Genomic DNA, 15,998 nt, shown 5'->3' on the forward strand with positions numbered 1-15,998 from the left:
GAATAGGTATGCTCCTATTTGACACAATACAAATTGAACTGATTCACTTTATCCATTCACTATAATTTCTTGACAAGGAGAAGGATGCTTACTTATATATTGAATATCACATTAAAAACCTCATTAGCATAATTAATTATTTAATAGTTATTAAAATTACATATTTATTTCAATTACCTATTAGTGACAGATAAGCAATTTGAATTTCGTTGTTGCGATTAAAGTATTATTTATCTAAAATCTTAGTTCGTAATTCTAATATTACTCCCTGTGGGATCGATATCTAGGACTGCATTAGAGCCCTATATTACTCGAGCGATACGTATACTTGCGTTGATAAGTGTGACTTTACAATTATTGAATATTTATTACATCCATATTTATCAAATCTATAACTGTTATTAAGTTTTAGTACAGTTGCTGAGGAATAAATTATTTTAGCAGCAGTATTAAATACTTATATTTTCAAGCATATATAAAGTCGCAGTCAGGACCCCATTTCCAGGTAAACTCAGGACCCTTAAAACCCATGTCAAAAAGCCCAGCACTGCTGATGTTATCACAGAAGGTGGACATTTTAGTTAGAGTGGAGTAGTTAGATTGGGGGGTCTTCCACCTGATTTTTCTACTGAAGAGGCAATACAGTTGAATTCCCCCCAGTAACCAAAGAGAGGTCATTTGTTGACTGATCTTATGAAAACAGTGCCACAGTTCCTGTCTATCATCCTTAGTACAGCCTGCAAAGACTAATGATGCAAAACCCCTGTGACCATTAATATAAAAGGATAAATGAACAAATTATTGGTGATTCACCAAAATGTTCCATCTTATTTCTTTTCTGCTGAAGATCCATGTTTTGTTGTTGATGTTAGCAAAATGAATAAAACCATTGAACTTATTAATGAGTCTTTTAGGGTGTTTGTGCACCATGGGTTCAAGAATAACAATACACAAAAGTTTATGTTTGTGGTTAAGATGCAAAACTCTTTTAAGGGAAAAGGGATGGGCCATACCCCTAATGTTCGAGCACAGAATATTAATCATTTATTGATGAGAGTTGGATAGATGGTTGAGATTTTGATCTAATTCTGCCTCTATAGTAATTAGAGGGGGAACCATTCTTAGTCCCAGCCTTTCCTTCTGTCTGCATAGAGCTTGTTCCTTGTTGAAGCAGTTGCACTTTAGTTGCCTTTTTTTCTTCTTTCTAGCTGTCTGAATTTGACAATCTTCTTCAAGTGTCTGTTGCAACTCAGCAATAGTAGTGTCCACGATTGTTTTCCCATTATCAATTTTGGGAAGGCAGTTTTCCACATTTTCTCCTTTACCCCCAAGTGTAGGAGAAGAGGGAGTAATAATAATAATTTCATTGATTTTTGTTCTAACAGATCTCCTTGGGGATGCCTCTGGGGGAGTAACAATAATAATTTCATTGATTTTTGTTCTAATAGATCTCCTTGGGGATGCCTCAGTGTTGCTTTTGGATTGTGAGTAAGATAGCTCCCCTGAAGGATCGCCTGAGGCGGTAGAAGCATAGTTTTGTGGGGAATTATTTCTAGCAGTGGGATTAACATTGATTTGCTTAGCAGTTCTGATTTCATTCAAATGATTGATCTCTTCAGCATTGGCGCTTGGAATTTGTTCAGTAGTCTGTCCAGAATCCTTTGGGTTCTTGAAAGAGGTCTTTCTTGATGGGGGGTGAAGCCTATAAAATCTATCAATTGTATGGCCAAAAATTTTATAGTGTTGGCAGTAAAATGGGTTTTGTTCAGCAACTATTTCATGCCAAAAACCATTAGCCTCAAATCTAATCCAAACTCTCTTTATTTCTGGGAGGGTACATACCTGAATTCTAGCAAGTGCAGGCCTTGCTTTGTTAAAAGTTAGAGTATCGACCTTGAGAGGTGTGCCCAAGGCTCTCCCAATATTAAATAGAGCATTAAGCTTGAAGAAATGTAATGGGAGTCTTGGCAGCTTAAACCATAGGGGTACTACAGAAGATTCCTTGGTTGGGTCAAAGTCTCTATACCATTTTTGGATTTTCATTGTTGTCCCAACAATCACAACTGCTTGTTTAGCAAATAGCCTGACATAGTCCTCCACCATTGACAGTTGGGTAAGAAATTGTCTGCCATCAATCAAGCCAAGTTTCCACTGTCCAATAAAGTTAAGTGAATTAAAGAAGTTTCTAACAAGTTCCATTTTGGGATGACCCAATTGGAATTTCCCCACTAAAGTGAATTTGACTTCTTCATAAAGTGAGGCAATCTCTACAGCAGAAAAATACATAGCAGTTTTCCCTTCTTTAGAACCAAGGGGATGAATGCAAGGGCAAGATCTCTTTCCAGCAGCTGCATCATGAAATTCTTGGGGAAGATTAGTTTGTCGGGATCTTAAAGGATGTCAGTGGCCTTTCCAACAACACCTGCTTAAGTTGCTTTTGTCAACTGAGAATCAGAGTGGACATCAATAGGCGTAGCCATTAAAGGTGTAATCCTTTAAAACAACCACAAACATAAAAGCCAGAGACTCAAAATGAAGAAAAAAATGGAGTAGAGTCAAATAAGAGTGGGGAAATCCTCTTAGCTCCTAGAAGCAGCACTGTCTTTGCAAACAGAGAACAGACAAGAAGAGAACCAAGTTCAATGGAACAGTAACAAATCTTTAAAACTCCAAGCCCGGGAAAGGCCAAAAAGAAACCAAACCAAAGTGAAGTCCAAGGAAAGTAGAGGACTCAACACACCACCTTGAAAGCACCCACTAAACACCAGCAGCTGCAAAACTTCATCTCCCCAGAAACCCTAGCAAAGCTCCTCCTCCAGCCGCCACCTCCATCATCATGTGTGTATATATATATATATATATATATATATATATATACAAAAAAAAAAATACATGCATATTAAAATATGCTGGTAAGAAAATTAGGAAGTACAAGCCTTAGGTCTGTCTACTAGATCCTATGTCATACCTTGGTGGCACCTATTTATTTAAGTGTATAGATGATTTCTTAAGCAAGGCCTAATGAGTTTAACCATGCTTCAAGATATCCAAAAGTGCATGAGAAAGGTCCAGGGACCGGGCTCTGGGCATCTCACAATCCCTTGAAAAGTTTTGAGTTTTTTCAAGCTCATTATGTTGCTTAATAACTCGTCCTTATCATACCCTTATGCTCAATGAATTGGCGTCCTAGCCAACCCTAAGGATGGGGTAATTATCACTTGATGTTTTATTTATAAGTTATATAGGTAAAGACCCTTAGGGGCAATTTGGCCTAATTAAGAAACTTAGCACTTTGACTTTAAAGATGGGCTTATAGTGTTTTAAAAGGTTTTAAATTAGTTACAAAATATTTTCTAAACCTCATTAAATAAAATTTTGATTAAGCCTGACTCACTACTAAGCCCTTAAAAGCTTAATGGGTAGATTTGTAATTAAGAAAAAGGATTTTAAATGTTTATGTTCTTAATCATTTAAAATCAGTATGTTATGATCTTCCAAAATCAAACCCTCACCTTAATATCCTTTTATTTAAATATTCTTCCGAATTCGATTAATTTTGAGAAATTACAAATTTATTTTTTATAAGACCAAAGTGAGATTTGTTACTACCATTTATCCCTTTAATATTTCAATAATTAAAACATATCAATTAAGATTATTTGTTGCCCATTTAGCCCTTTGGTTAATCCTAAATATTAATTAAGCCTTAAATTTCAAAATTCCCTTTTTTGCCCCTAAAACGTTAACACCCTATAATTCATTAAATTGACCTCAAGTGACTTGAAAATTTCATGTTACCCCACTCATGGGTTAATTAAAACAACATTATTATTTTAGTAAAAATTAAGTTTTATCATTATTATTTTCTAAACCCCAATTTTCATGATTTTAGAAGTTTAATGTAATTATTAAAATTATTTGTTTATTTTGAGCAATAATTAAATATGAAATATTATTTAAGTGGAAAATTAAGTTTTATATTTTTATTAAATCTCTCTGAGTCCAGAGAACCCACAGAAATAAATTTCATATTTTTTTTATTAATATTTTAATTATTAGAATTATTTTAGTGAAAAATTAAAGAAATTTTCATTTTAAGCCTTTAAAAATTAATATCTTGACTTAGAAAATTAAAAAAATTATTTTAATTAGTTCCAAGTGATCAGCAAGTCAAACGTGACATTTTAATGTGTTTTTACAACTTTGCAATTTGTATGATTTTTAATTAATTTTTAATTTTTTTAAATGCTCAAAAATAGCTCAAAATGAAGTATTTATTTTAATGCCAATTTTATTTTTCTTAGGCTCCTCTGGTCATAAAGAGCTCCCAAAATTAATTTGGTGATTTTTAAAATTGTATTTTAATTATTTCAATTATTTTAATGCCCAAAAATGTCATTTCACTTGATTAATCCATTTGAGTGGTCAAATTAACTCAAATTTACTTGAAATTTCTATGGGGAGCTCCTCTGATATTAAATTATAGTGGAGAATGATTTTTATGTCATTTATATTTATAATTGCTTTAAATTAATTTTATTTCATTTTTTAAAGTTGGCGACAATTAGGATTATTTTTAATGAATTAAAACAAGTTTATATTTTTCCTAGGGTCCTCTGACCACAGTGAACTTACCAAAACAAGTTTTATATTCTTCTAATGAGCATTTTAATTTTTATAATTATTTTACTAGAATAGACATGAAATACTTGAAAAATAGAGATCTTTGTCTAGAGATCCCCCTTGACCTTGGAAAAATCAGGGAAGTCCCTCATGACAGAGAGAATCAAAGCCCTAAAAATCATGTCATGGTGAAATGTGTATATAAATGGAGAATTCAAATAAGGAAAACACCATTTAATTAATTAACAAACACACATGCATCAATAATATATGAACCATTTCCACATTGTTTTTCTCTATTCACTGAGCAAGAGGGTTATTTTATTTTATTTTTGTGATTTTTCTATACCAAGATATAAATTTTTTAAGTTCTAGCATTTAAATAAATAAGAAAAATCCCTATTTTTCTACTTAAGTGGCGCGGCGCCACCTCAACCTCGGCGTCTCCGAGCTTTCCACGCGGTGTCTTCTGGTTCGACGCCGCAAGACACCTCAGCGCTGACTCGGCTCGCGGTTCATGTTCCACTCCTTCGTTTGGATCCATCACGACCGTTCGTCCGATAAAAGTAGTAACGGACAACATCCGTTCATCGTCCCCAAATCCCTAGCTCGAGAATCGTCCAACTTTAAACCTTAATATCTCTCTCGATACTTAACCAAATTAAGTGTGGTTTGTTCCTATAAACTCATTTTGACTTGGAGAACATATCCATATAGTTAATCAAGCCTTAAAATCAATTCTATAAGCATGGAGAATAAAATGAAGCTCGGTTTAAGGGGAGAGTTCAATACCTTTGCCCAAGAGGTGTGACCTCGATTGGGTGCTTCTAAAAGCTTGCCTCGAGTCCAAAGAGCTCCTAGATGAAGCTTCAAGTTGTGATGAAATGCCTAGGTTTGAAATCGACCAAGGCTGATTTAGGGGTTCGATCAAAGTCCACCCTCGGGTGCCTAGGGTGATCTGGTGATAGGACTTTTGTGGGGGATCTTCCTCTTTCATTCAGGGGATGTTGTGGGTGCAATTAATTTTGATTTGGTGGAGTCTAGAGGGATGTCCTATTTCGGGCTTGATTTTGAGCTCCAAAATTGAGCTCAGGCAGTGGGTGTGAGGACTTGAGGATGGTTGGATTGAACTTAGCGGATCTTGAAGAAGTTATGGGATCAATTTGGCAGAGTATCCCTAAGGAATTTCAAGCTCTCCTCCCTTGGCCATGGAGGGTGAGCTTAAATAAAGGGGGAAGGAAAGGCCACCATGGTTGGCCAGCGGGTGAAATACGATGCTTAGGTGGAGGGAAGAAAGGCTCTAATGGCCAATTGGACTTATGCACATCAGGTGGGTTCAATTTTTAGTTTTAGCTCATTTTTCCCCCTTGGCCATGGTGCCGGTAGCCAAGGTGGCTGGCCTGCCAAGGTCAGGTCACCATTTGGTCAGGGGGCTCAGGGCTTGAGTTTGGTGCAATCAATTGGGGTTGGTCATGTGTAAGGACTTTGGATTAAAATAGGATTGGGGAAGGGTCATTTTGGGTCAATTTGTGTCAAGACATGATTTTGGGTTGGGCTAATCCACCAAGGAAGGTTTGGGTGCTGAGGGAAATCAGGTGGTTCAGTGGGATTAGCATGGTGAAGTCCCCATCCAAGTGGATAAGGGCTAATAGTTTGTTTAAGTGAGTTATGAGAGTGGTTAATCATGTGTGAGGGGACCACTAAAGAGGCTCATCCTTTGCCCAAGATAGCATGGTGACATGAGCATGACTCATATGGCTTGCATGTGGCTTGGAGATGGCTTCATGGTCCTTGGCTTGGTCAATTTGCATGAGAAAGGATTTTAAATTTATTTGGTATTTTGGGCAAAGTTTGTCATGATGCTTCATTTGGAATGATTTGATCATGGACTTAAGACTTAGGGAGTGATTTTGATCAAATGGATGATGAGGGGAAATTGTCATGTGGGCTTTTAATTGAATTTGGGCTTTTGGAATTAAACATGGTGGGCTTGGGCTTTTAAAATTCAGATTGAATTTGGGTCAAATTTTGGGCTAATCGAATGTTGAATTTGGTATAAGAAGGTGTCATGAAGCGTTTAGAAAGAATTTCAAGTGATTTTGAATTGAATTGTATGGTTAATTTGGTGGATTTAGGCATATGTCAAAATTGGGTCTTTTTGATTTAGGTGAAATTGAGCTTACAATTGGGTCAAATTGGGCTTGAATTTTGTTTAGATTGGGATTGGGGGTACTGAATTTTGATTTGAAATTGAAATTGAGCAAGATTGGGGCAAAATTGGGCCATGACTAGGGCTAATTTGAGGAAATTGGGCCTTTAAGGGCACGTTTAGAAAGAATTTCAAGTGATTTTGAATTGAATTGTATGGTTAATTTGGTGGATTTAGGCATATGTCAAAATTGGGTCTTTTTGATTTAGGTGAAATTGAGCTTACAATTGGGTCAAATTGGGCTTGAATTTTGTTTAGATTGGGATTGGGGGTACTGAATTTTGATTTGAAATTGAAATTGAGCAAGATTGGGGCAAAATTGGGCCATGACTAGGGCTAATTTGAGGAAATTGGGCCTTTAAGGGCAAATTGGGGCTTTCGGTCAAATTGATGATTAAAAATTAAATTGGAATATTTGGGATGATTTTGGAATTTTTGGGAATTTTTGGGAATTTTTGGAATTTTAGAATTCTAGAGTCACAAGGGGCATTTTGGTAATTTTTGAAAAATTTGGGGGTATTTTGAAAATTTGGTGATTTTGGTGAATTTGGTCAATTTAGGTAGTAGTGAGTGATTTGAAATGACTTTTGGAAAGATTTGGGTATTTTGGGTAAATTTGGGATTATTGGCAAAAATTAGGGTTGTAGGGGTATTTTGGTAATTTGGCAAATTTTGGTGATTTTGGGCTAGAATGGGGCAATAAAGCAAAGAACCATGCCAAACCAATAGAAGTCATATAAGGACTCATTTTGAGTGCTCAATATGTTGATCCTAACCTTCTTAGCCAAGTGTTAGGGGTTTGGGTCCATCCATATGAGATTTCTAAAAGAAGTCAGGAGACTAAATTAAGTGCAAGTGGTCTTAGGGTTTGAGGTGTGTAAGAATGTTTAGTGTGTGTAAGCTAGCCTAACCAATACCAGACAACCCAAGTTGTCCTAAGGCTTGACCATCCTATGGGGACTTTCCCTTAGCTCCATCATATTGACCCCACCTGCTAAGTGCTAGAGGTTAAGACCAACATATGGAACTTCAAGTTTAGCAAAGAAGAGTTTAAAATTTCTAATTGTGAGGGTTCCCTTTCTAGTCCTTTAGGAATAGTCAACAGGAATGTCAATGGCTAGACCCTAAGCTACTAAAGAGGAAAAAAACTAGATCTCAACCAAAGATGAGGTCAATAAGGTCATTATGTTTCACAATGGATTATAACATTACAAATGGACGGTTTGCAAACTAAATTAAGAACTAGTGAAAATACCATCACAATTTTTAAAATAAAAAGAAATCTTTAAACCATTCTCATCCCACATGATTAATTCCCATATGCAAGGAGAAAGAAAATAAAACTATTCAGAATTCATGGAGATGAAACAAAAATACATGATTTGTATTGAAAGCCAAGTCTTAACAACAAAAACTCAAACACAAATAAAAAATACCTTTCTTATGTCTTCTCCCCAAGCAATTCCTGAAGTCTTCTTCAAAAAATTTCCAAAATCTTATTACACAAAATAAAGATTAAACACTCTTACAAACTAAATGAACTCTAAAAATCCTTCCATTTCATTAAAAAGCCTCTCTAGAGCTCCTCTTTTTATTCAGCAATTGGTCATTTTAATAGACCTCTGAAAATAACTAAGGGTTACTTCAATCACCCCTTCAAAATTTTGGCACATTCAATGCATCTTCTAGAATTTCAGTTACTGGCATTATAGTGCTAGTCTAAAGTGTGATAGCACCGCCTTCTTGTCGTGCCTGGCGCAATAGTGCCAGGGTTGGCGCTATGGCGCCAAAGATATTTTTTCCACTTTGCTTCATTTTTCTCATATTTTCTCTAAATTACCATTCCTTGTACCTGAAACAAAAAAAATGCAAAATACCTTTCTTCAAAGTGCAATATCATCAAAAATGTGCAAGAAATGAGCATTAAATGTATATTAAAATTAGGTAATTTTCAGGTGTATCATTCTCTGAGGCATATTGCTAAGTGAATTAGCAATTTGTCTGAGTTGATTCTCAATATTTTTTATAACCGCAATTTGACTTTGTAATTGATTCCCCATTTATAACACCATTTTTTCTATAGACAACTTCTTCTCCTTAAATTGTTGGTTATTATTAAAGTTAGGAGGATAAGAAGGTTTAACGTTAGCATTACCCTGGTTATTCCAGTTTCCCCATGGCTTCGCTTGATTGTCCCCCCATTGTTGATTTCCACCACCATAATTATTATGTCAATTAAAATTAGGGTGGTTTTTTCAACCTGGGTTATAATAGCTAGAATATGGGTTATTAGGTCTATTATTAATTGCATTTAAAGTCTCAAATGATGATTGAGAATCAATCATATGTCCTAATGAGTTTTCTCCAATCACATGAGTTGTTTGAGTTAAGTTCATTCCAAATTGTTCTAACTTCCTAGATATCGCAACAACTTGAGATGCCAAATTGAAATTGCATTAGTATTATGAACACTGGCAATTTTCTTAGGATTTGCCCTTTCAAAGAACCATTGAACCATGTTAGTAGCCATCTCTTCTGTTAATTCATAAGCTTCATCAAATGGTTTCAAAATTAATGAACCTCCAACAACAACATCAATAATAGATCTAAGGGATCCTACTAACCCATTATAAAATGTTTGAATAATCAACTAGTCTGGTAAAGCATGATGTGGACACTTCCTGAGGAGTTTTTTAAATCTTTCTCAAGCTTCATATATTTACTTAGCTTCATATTGAGTAAATGAGGTAATATCATTTCTAAGCTTAGCAATTTTTTAAGGTATAAAATACTTAGCTAAGTGTGTTAAATCTCCCCAAGTTCTATAGATGCAGGTGCTAGTGAATTTAACCACATCTTAGCTTTATCTCTTAAAGAAAAAGAAAAAACTCTTAAGTTTAACAATGTCGTTTGATACGCCATCATACTAAATGTGGCACACAGTTCTAAAAAACTAGCAAGATGTAAGATTGGATCCTTAGATAGTGTTCTCCCAAACTGATTATTTTGTACCATTTGGTTATGGCATGTTTAAGTTTAAATGAATTAGTCACTACAGTAGGTGTTTGTATACTTAAGTGAATTTCATTTGCTTTAGGGTTGAAATAGTCCCTTAAAAGTCTTTGTATATGACGATATTCATTTTCAACAATTTGATTATTAAAGTTATTTTGTGGTGTGTTCGCCATTTCTTGTAAATTATGAAGCTCTTTTTGTTTTTTGGATTTTTCTTATGGTTTGTTCTAACTCAGAATCGTAAGGTACTAAACCTTCAGATCTTGAAATACACATACAAAAGAAAAAGTTGAGAAAATAAAATTAAAATAAATCAAAACACTCAAAAATAAAATTTTATTTATTTTTATTTTTTTTCAGTTTTTAATTTTTTTTGTTATTATTATTATTATTATTATTATTATTATTTTGCTAGTGCAATATTCTCAAGAAAAAAGGAGGATTGACAAAGTATTTTCTTATTTCTATTGGATTACATCAGGAATTGACTTTAAGCCCATAACATTTTATTTTAGTTATGAATGTTCTTACTAGACAATTTTGCAAAAAGAAGTTACTAAATTCCTACTAATTATATTTCAAGGATTAAAGAAAAATGTTGATTTCTAAACTAATTTTACGTAGAAAAGTTCAATTTATGTAAAAAGTTCTTTCCCCTTACAAAGAGATCATGATCAGTGTAGGAATCAAATATTTAAAAGTTAAAATGTAGTTTTGTGAAAAATAGGAGTGTACTTATCCTTTACCCTCTTCCGAGTGCATAAAAAATATTGATTAATCTAAAGTTTAGTTCCTAAATCTTAGCTCATGCTTGATAGGTTCTAGCCTCTCCCCTCAATATTACTCACTGTGCCCTTTCTATAGGACTAATCAGTCCTTAAGTTTCAAACTATAGATCAAATTGGTTAAGGTTCTAGCCTGTCTCCCTTGAATCATTTATTTATGCTCATCAAAGCTTATCTCCCTTCTATTTGTACTAACAAATAGATTACCTTCTCACCCACTAAATTAATGTGAGTTTTATTAGTTGAGGAACCAGAGCCATCCTGGGTCATTATGGATTCACAAAAAAGTTATAACATATCAGTTGACCATATCGAATATGTAAATGAAGTACGAAGTAATGAATCATCTCAAATATGGAATAAGAGATATCTTAAATAATTATAATCCTATGTATGATTACTTCTTATTACAAGAAGAAAGATAAGAAAAACTACTCAGAATTCTTGAGGATAACACAACAAAACTTGATTTATATAAAAACCCAACTTTACATAGTAAAACAAAACTCAAACAAAAATACAAAGTACTTATCTTAGACTTCTCCCCTAGTGAATCCTTTGAAGTTCCTTTGATGACTTCTTACACAAATAAACACACCAAAACACTTTATAAAGACTCTTTCCAACACACTCACGCCACACACACACACACATATTCACGCCACACACACACACATCTACTCTCACTAACAACCCTCTTCCAACCAGCCAATAGTCTCTTTAAATAAAGCCATAAAAATCACCAAGAGTCACTTCAAGAACCTCATCAAAATTCATCCAAATTCAATGCACAAAATCTAAAATCATTTTTGTCACCTAAGCGCTAGCCTTCTAGAAGTCAAGTTTAACTACCTGGCGCCTAGGCGCCAGGTCACCTTTTCTTCCTTTGCTCCATTTGACCCCTTATCTTTCATTTTTGCTCCTCTTACTCTTAAAATCCATAACTTGTACCTAAAATAAAAAAAAAACACAAAATACCTTCTATTAAAGCGCAATAACTTTAAGAATGAGCATAACATATGTATGTGTATATATACATAGATATATATCTACATATATAGATAGATATATATATATATACATAGATATATATCTACATATATAGATAGAAGGAATTAGGGCTCTGGCGACACGGAGATGATTTAACTGATGTGGGTATTGGTTTCAAGTAGTGTGCTTGGATGGACTAATCTTTGGCAGAGGTGTTAGTGGGCGCTTGCACCACTGCCACTGTTAACTTTAGAAACTTTCTTTTTACACAGTCGTATCACGATATTATGGATGGTAATGATGAGAACCCTTTTGTACGAAAACTGGGCCGTAAATGTGGTAAGCATGCTCTTTCCTGTCGGGGAATGATACTGCTAATCTATCTGCATACTGTAAATTTACATTGGTTGGTGTGTTCCTTTATGGGCACCCGAGGATGGAATTGGTTAGAAAGTTCTTTGACAGTTTGAAATTGTTGGTTGATTGGAACATTGGTATGTTACATGGGAGCATATACTTATTCAATTGAGTTGGGAGGAGGATTATGTGTGGCTATATGTGAAGAAATACCTGAAAATTGATAACAAAAACATGAAGCTCTTGAATTGTTCTGTGGATTTTGATCGACAAACCGAACCTCTGGTTGTTCTTATATGGTTTCGATTCCCTGGTTTTAAATTACATCTATTTAATGATGAAATTTTGTTTTCTTTGAGTGTTATATTTGGGAGGCCGATGAAAAAGGACATTCCTACATTTCATTTAACTAGACCATCTCTTGCGCGAGTGCTCATTGAAAGAAATATCACACAAAATATTGGGAATGGCGTGTGGATAGGCACTGCACACAATAACTCTTGGAAAAAAGTTATTGTTGAACAACATCCTCATTATTGTTCAAATTGTTGTATGTTTGAACATCTTGTTGATAATTGCTACGTGCTACATCTAGAGTTTAAAAAAACCCCTCCTAACATGTTTGAGTAGGAGGAGATCACGTGCATAATGCGGAATTGGCTAAAAGATCCAGTGGAGAGGATGAAGAGAGGGGTGGATAATGGAGCTTTTGAAGACAATGTGAGGGTGATAGATGGAAATGCTCTGGAGCCTCCTAGGGAGGAGAATATCAAAGAATCTCAAATTAATAATGTGCTGCCAGAAGAGACTTTGTACCTAAGGGTGGAGAAGGAGGTATTGATTGTTAAACCTGCAAAAGATGATTTTGCTAGTGTAAGATAAAAGATCGAGGAGTGGCAATTCCAGAAGAGTAGAAGGAAGTAATGTATATGCTGACTAGGGCTGCAAATGAACTGAGCTGAGTCGAGTAGGGTTGTGTTCAAGCTTGAGCTTATTTATAAAATTTCAGCTCGATTCCAATCGAGCTTTGTGTCTATGTTCAAACTTAAATACTATTTAAGTTTGGTTCTTGATCATTTCATATAATGATAATTGAGTATTATCAAGCATATTAATGAGTAAATTATCGAGCTACTTAATTTATATCCAAATAATCTTTATTTAATATGACTTATTAAACGCAATAATGAGTAGTATGGTTGAACTATTTATTTTCTAAGCAAATGGGCTTTATTGAGCTTATTAATGAATTACATATTGAACTTACTAATACAAATGAGCTTTTACATGAATGAACTATTAAATGCATAACTAATAGAAACATATAAATACATTAAAACAATGAACTAAATAAACAACTTTTTTATCTTATTATATGTACTACAATTTAAAATTAAATTTAATTTAACTTAAATGAATCTTAAAGTAAGTTTTAATTGGACTTATTGACAAACTTAAATTAAGCGCTAACCCATTCTATTCATATGCACTAAAGCTATTTAACTTGAACTTTAAAAGAAATTGTTTATTGAGCTTCTTAATCAATTTATTCGTGGGCTTTAAATGATTGTGTTGGTCAATATAAATGAATCAAAAAAGGTGGTGGAGATGTTCAAATATGTTGATTTAAAGATCTTGAATTTACCGAAGTGTTTTAATTCATTCAATTAATTAATTAAAAGAACATGAAAAAGCTCCTATCAAATTAAATAATGAGTAACTAGTTAAATATATCCATTTGCAGCTCTAATTGTGAGCTTTCGGACATAAATTTTTTTACCCTCTCATTTATCGAGCGATTATTATATACAGAGAGCGCAACAGCTGCTGTACGTAATAATTAGACCTCAGTTGTATGCATTTTACTGCTAAGCGAGTAAAACCACTTGGTGAGTGGGCCAGCACTGTTGATGCTCTTGGTGGGCCATCCAATCCCTTTCCCACCCTCGCTGGACCCACTAAGCACAAGTAACGCGTATTCCCCACCATCTAGACACTCCCGAAGCTGACAGCTTCTCCATTTTCCCTGATCTTCTTCTAACCCGCGTTCATTCATCTTCTCGCGCGCATTCATTCATCTTCAACATCCTATACTTCCTTCTAATCACAATTCTTATGGCCAATCGACGAAACCCTAGACATCTTCACCTCAATATCATCTTCCAATTACTCGCCCTCCTCTCCCACTCTTCTGCTCTCTTCTCTCCTCCCGACAACCACCTCATCTCATGTGGCTCCCTTACCCCCACCACCCTCGATGACCACCGCATCTTCCTGCCCGATGCCAGTTGTCTCATCTCCGATAATCCAATCTCTATCTCCGCAGATGCTAACCCCCCTCTCCAATCCCACACATACGCTTCTCTTTACAAATCAGCTAGGGTTTTCACGTCTCCTTCCTCTTACGAGTTCCACATCAGCAACAAGGGCACACATATCGTCCGCCTTCATTTCTATCCCTTCTCCACCCACAGCCACGACCTTGCCTCTGCTCATTTCCATGTCGTGGCCTCTGGCTTCGTTTTGCTCAGCAATTTTACCGCTTCTTCCGACTCTCCGATGAAGGAGTTCATCTTGAAAGCAGACGCGGAAAAGCTCGTGATCTTCTTCGTGCCAGTGGATTCGTCCTCATTTGCGTTTGTGAACGCCATCGAAGTCATCTCTGCGCCAGCAGACCTTGTAGAAGATAGGGCAAGATTGGTTCAAGCTGACCAAGTTTTGAGTTTTGATGGGTTATCGAAATTGGCGATGGAAATCATGTTTCGGATCAATGTTGGGGGTCCAAAAGTGACACCGTTTAATGATACCCTGTGGAGGACATGGGCTCCTGATACTGAGTTTTTTTATTCAAATTCTATTGCCAAAAATGTATCTTTTAGTGGCAGGATTGTGTACCAGAGGTATGGGCCCAGCCGTGAAGTAGCACCTGACAGTGGGTATAATACTGCAAGGATTATTGATGTTGTCAATTCTTCTGAGCTAAGCTCTAGAATGACATGGAAATTCCCCGTGGATCATGGATATAAGTACCTCATTCGGTTGCACTTCTGCGATATTGCTAGCTTGGCTCTTAATGAGCTGTATTTTAATGTTTTCATCAACGGACATCTTGCATATGAAAATTTTGATATCTCCTCTGCAACTGTTCAAGTTTTGGCTTCTCCTTACTATGTGGACTTTGTTGCTGATGTGGGCATTTCAGACTTTCTGTTTGTCAGCATTGGCCCTTCCAGGTTCGTTGGTCATTCGAGGGTTGATGGGTTGCTGAATGGACTGGAAATTATGAAACTTAATAACACCGTTGGAAGCTTGGACGGTGTGCTTCCATTTGCTTTGGTTTTACATAGTTCACGAGGTGGCTTTAGCACAGTTATCCGTTCACTTATTTGTTGGTCTGCTTTTGTCATGTTGTCGGCTGTTGGGTTTATGTTAATATTGAGAAGGAGGGCTGAGTCAAGAAACCGCATTGCATGGTCTCCTTTGCCGATGGATGTTAAAATTGCAAAAGGAGGCCAATTTGCATGAGGAGAAGTCATCTTCTTCCTAAGGTTTCTCTTAGGGCCTAATAGGTCAGAGTTTGGCTACTTGATCTGTTGGTTTTGTAAGTTCCTGATAAATATCTACTTTTGTGATCTAGAAGAGTGGACTTTGTGAAAGCTAAATGCTCTGTGTAGGATGGTAAAGTCACGTTTAGCTTAGGGTGTGCCCGCACACCCCACCTAATTTTAGATTTCTGCCCCTTGCTATTTCTTTTAAAGCATATATTAATGGAAGCTATTGATTTTGTGTTTTGAATATAACTAGCAGTTTGCTGTTTAGTATTCACTTGTGGATTTAATTGAATTCATTGAGTGGTCAATTTCATACATTTGGATTTATCTGTACGATTGTTGAAGGTTAGCATTTTTGTTTTAATGCTTCCATTTTTAAGTACCCAAAAATTTAATCTTAGCAAACAAACCATTAAACTTAAGATAGCATAAACGCCTTTATTTGTCAACGTGAAAAACATTATCTTT

At 35.4% G+C, this 15,998-nt stretch overlaps 1 protein-coding gene across 1 annotated transcript; it reads left to right on the forward strand.

Moving 5' to 3' along the window:
* Positions 1 to 13,948: 13,948 nt before the first annotated feature.
* LOC110037518 (probable receptor-like protein kinase At5g24010) lies at positions 13,949 to 15,838 on the forward strand. The gene has a single exon (XM_020742185.1). The coding sequence runs from the start codon at positions 14,095 to 14,097 to the stop codon at positions 15,502 to 15,504; it is 1,410 nt and encodes a 469-aa protein (XP_020597844.1). The 5' UTR covers positions 13,949 to 14,094; the 3' UTR covers positions 15,505 to 15,838.
* The last annotated feature ends 160 nt before the right edge of the window (positions 15,839 to 15,998 follow it).

Source organism: Phalaenopsis equestris, unplaced genomic scaffold, assembly GCF_001263595.1.
Source record: "Phalaenopsis equestris unplaced genomic scaffold, ASM126359v1 Scaffold220533, whole genome shotgun sequence".
Lineage (NCBI taxonomy): Eukaryota > Viridiplantae > Streptophyta > Magnoliopsida > Asparagales > Orchidaceae > Phalaenopsis > Phalaenopsis equestris.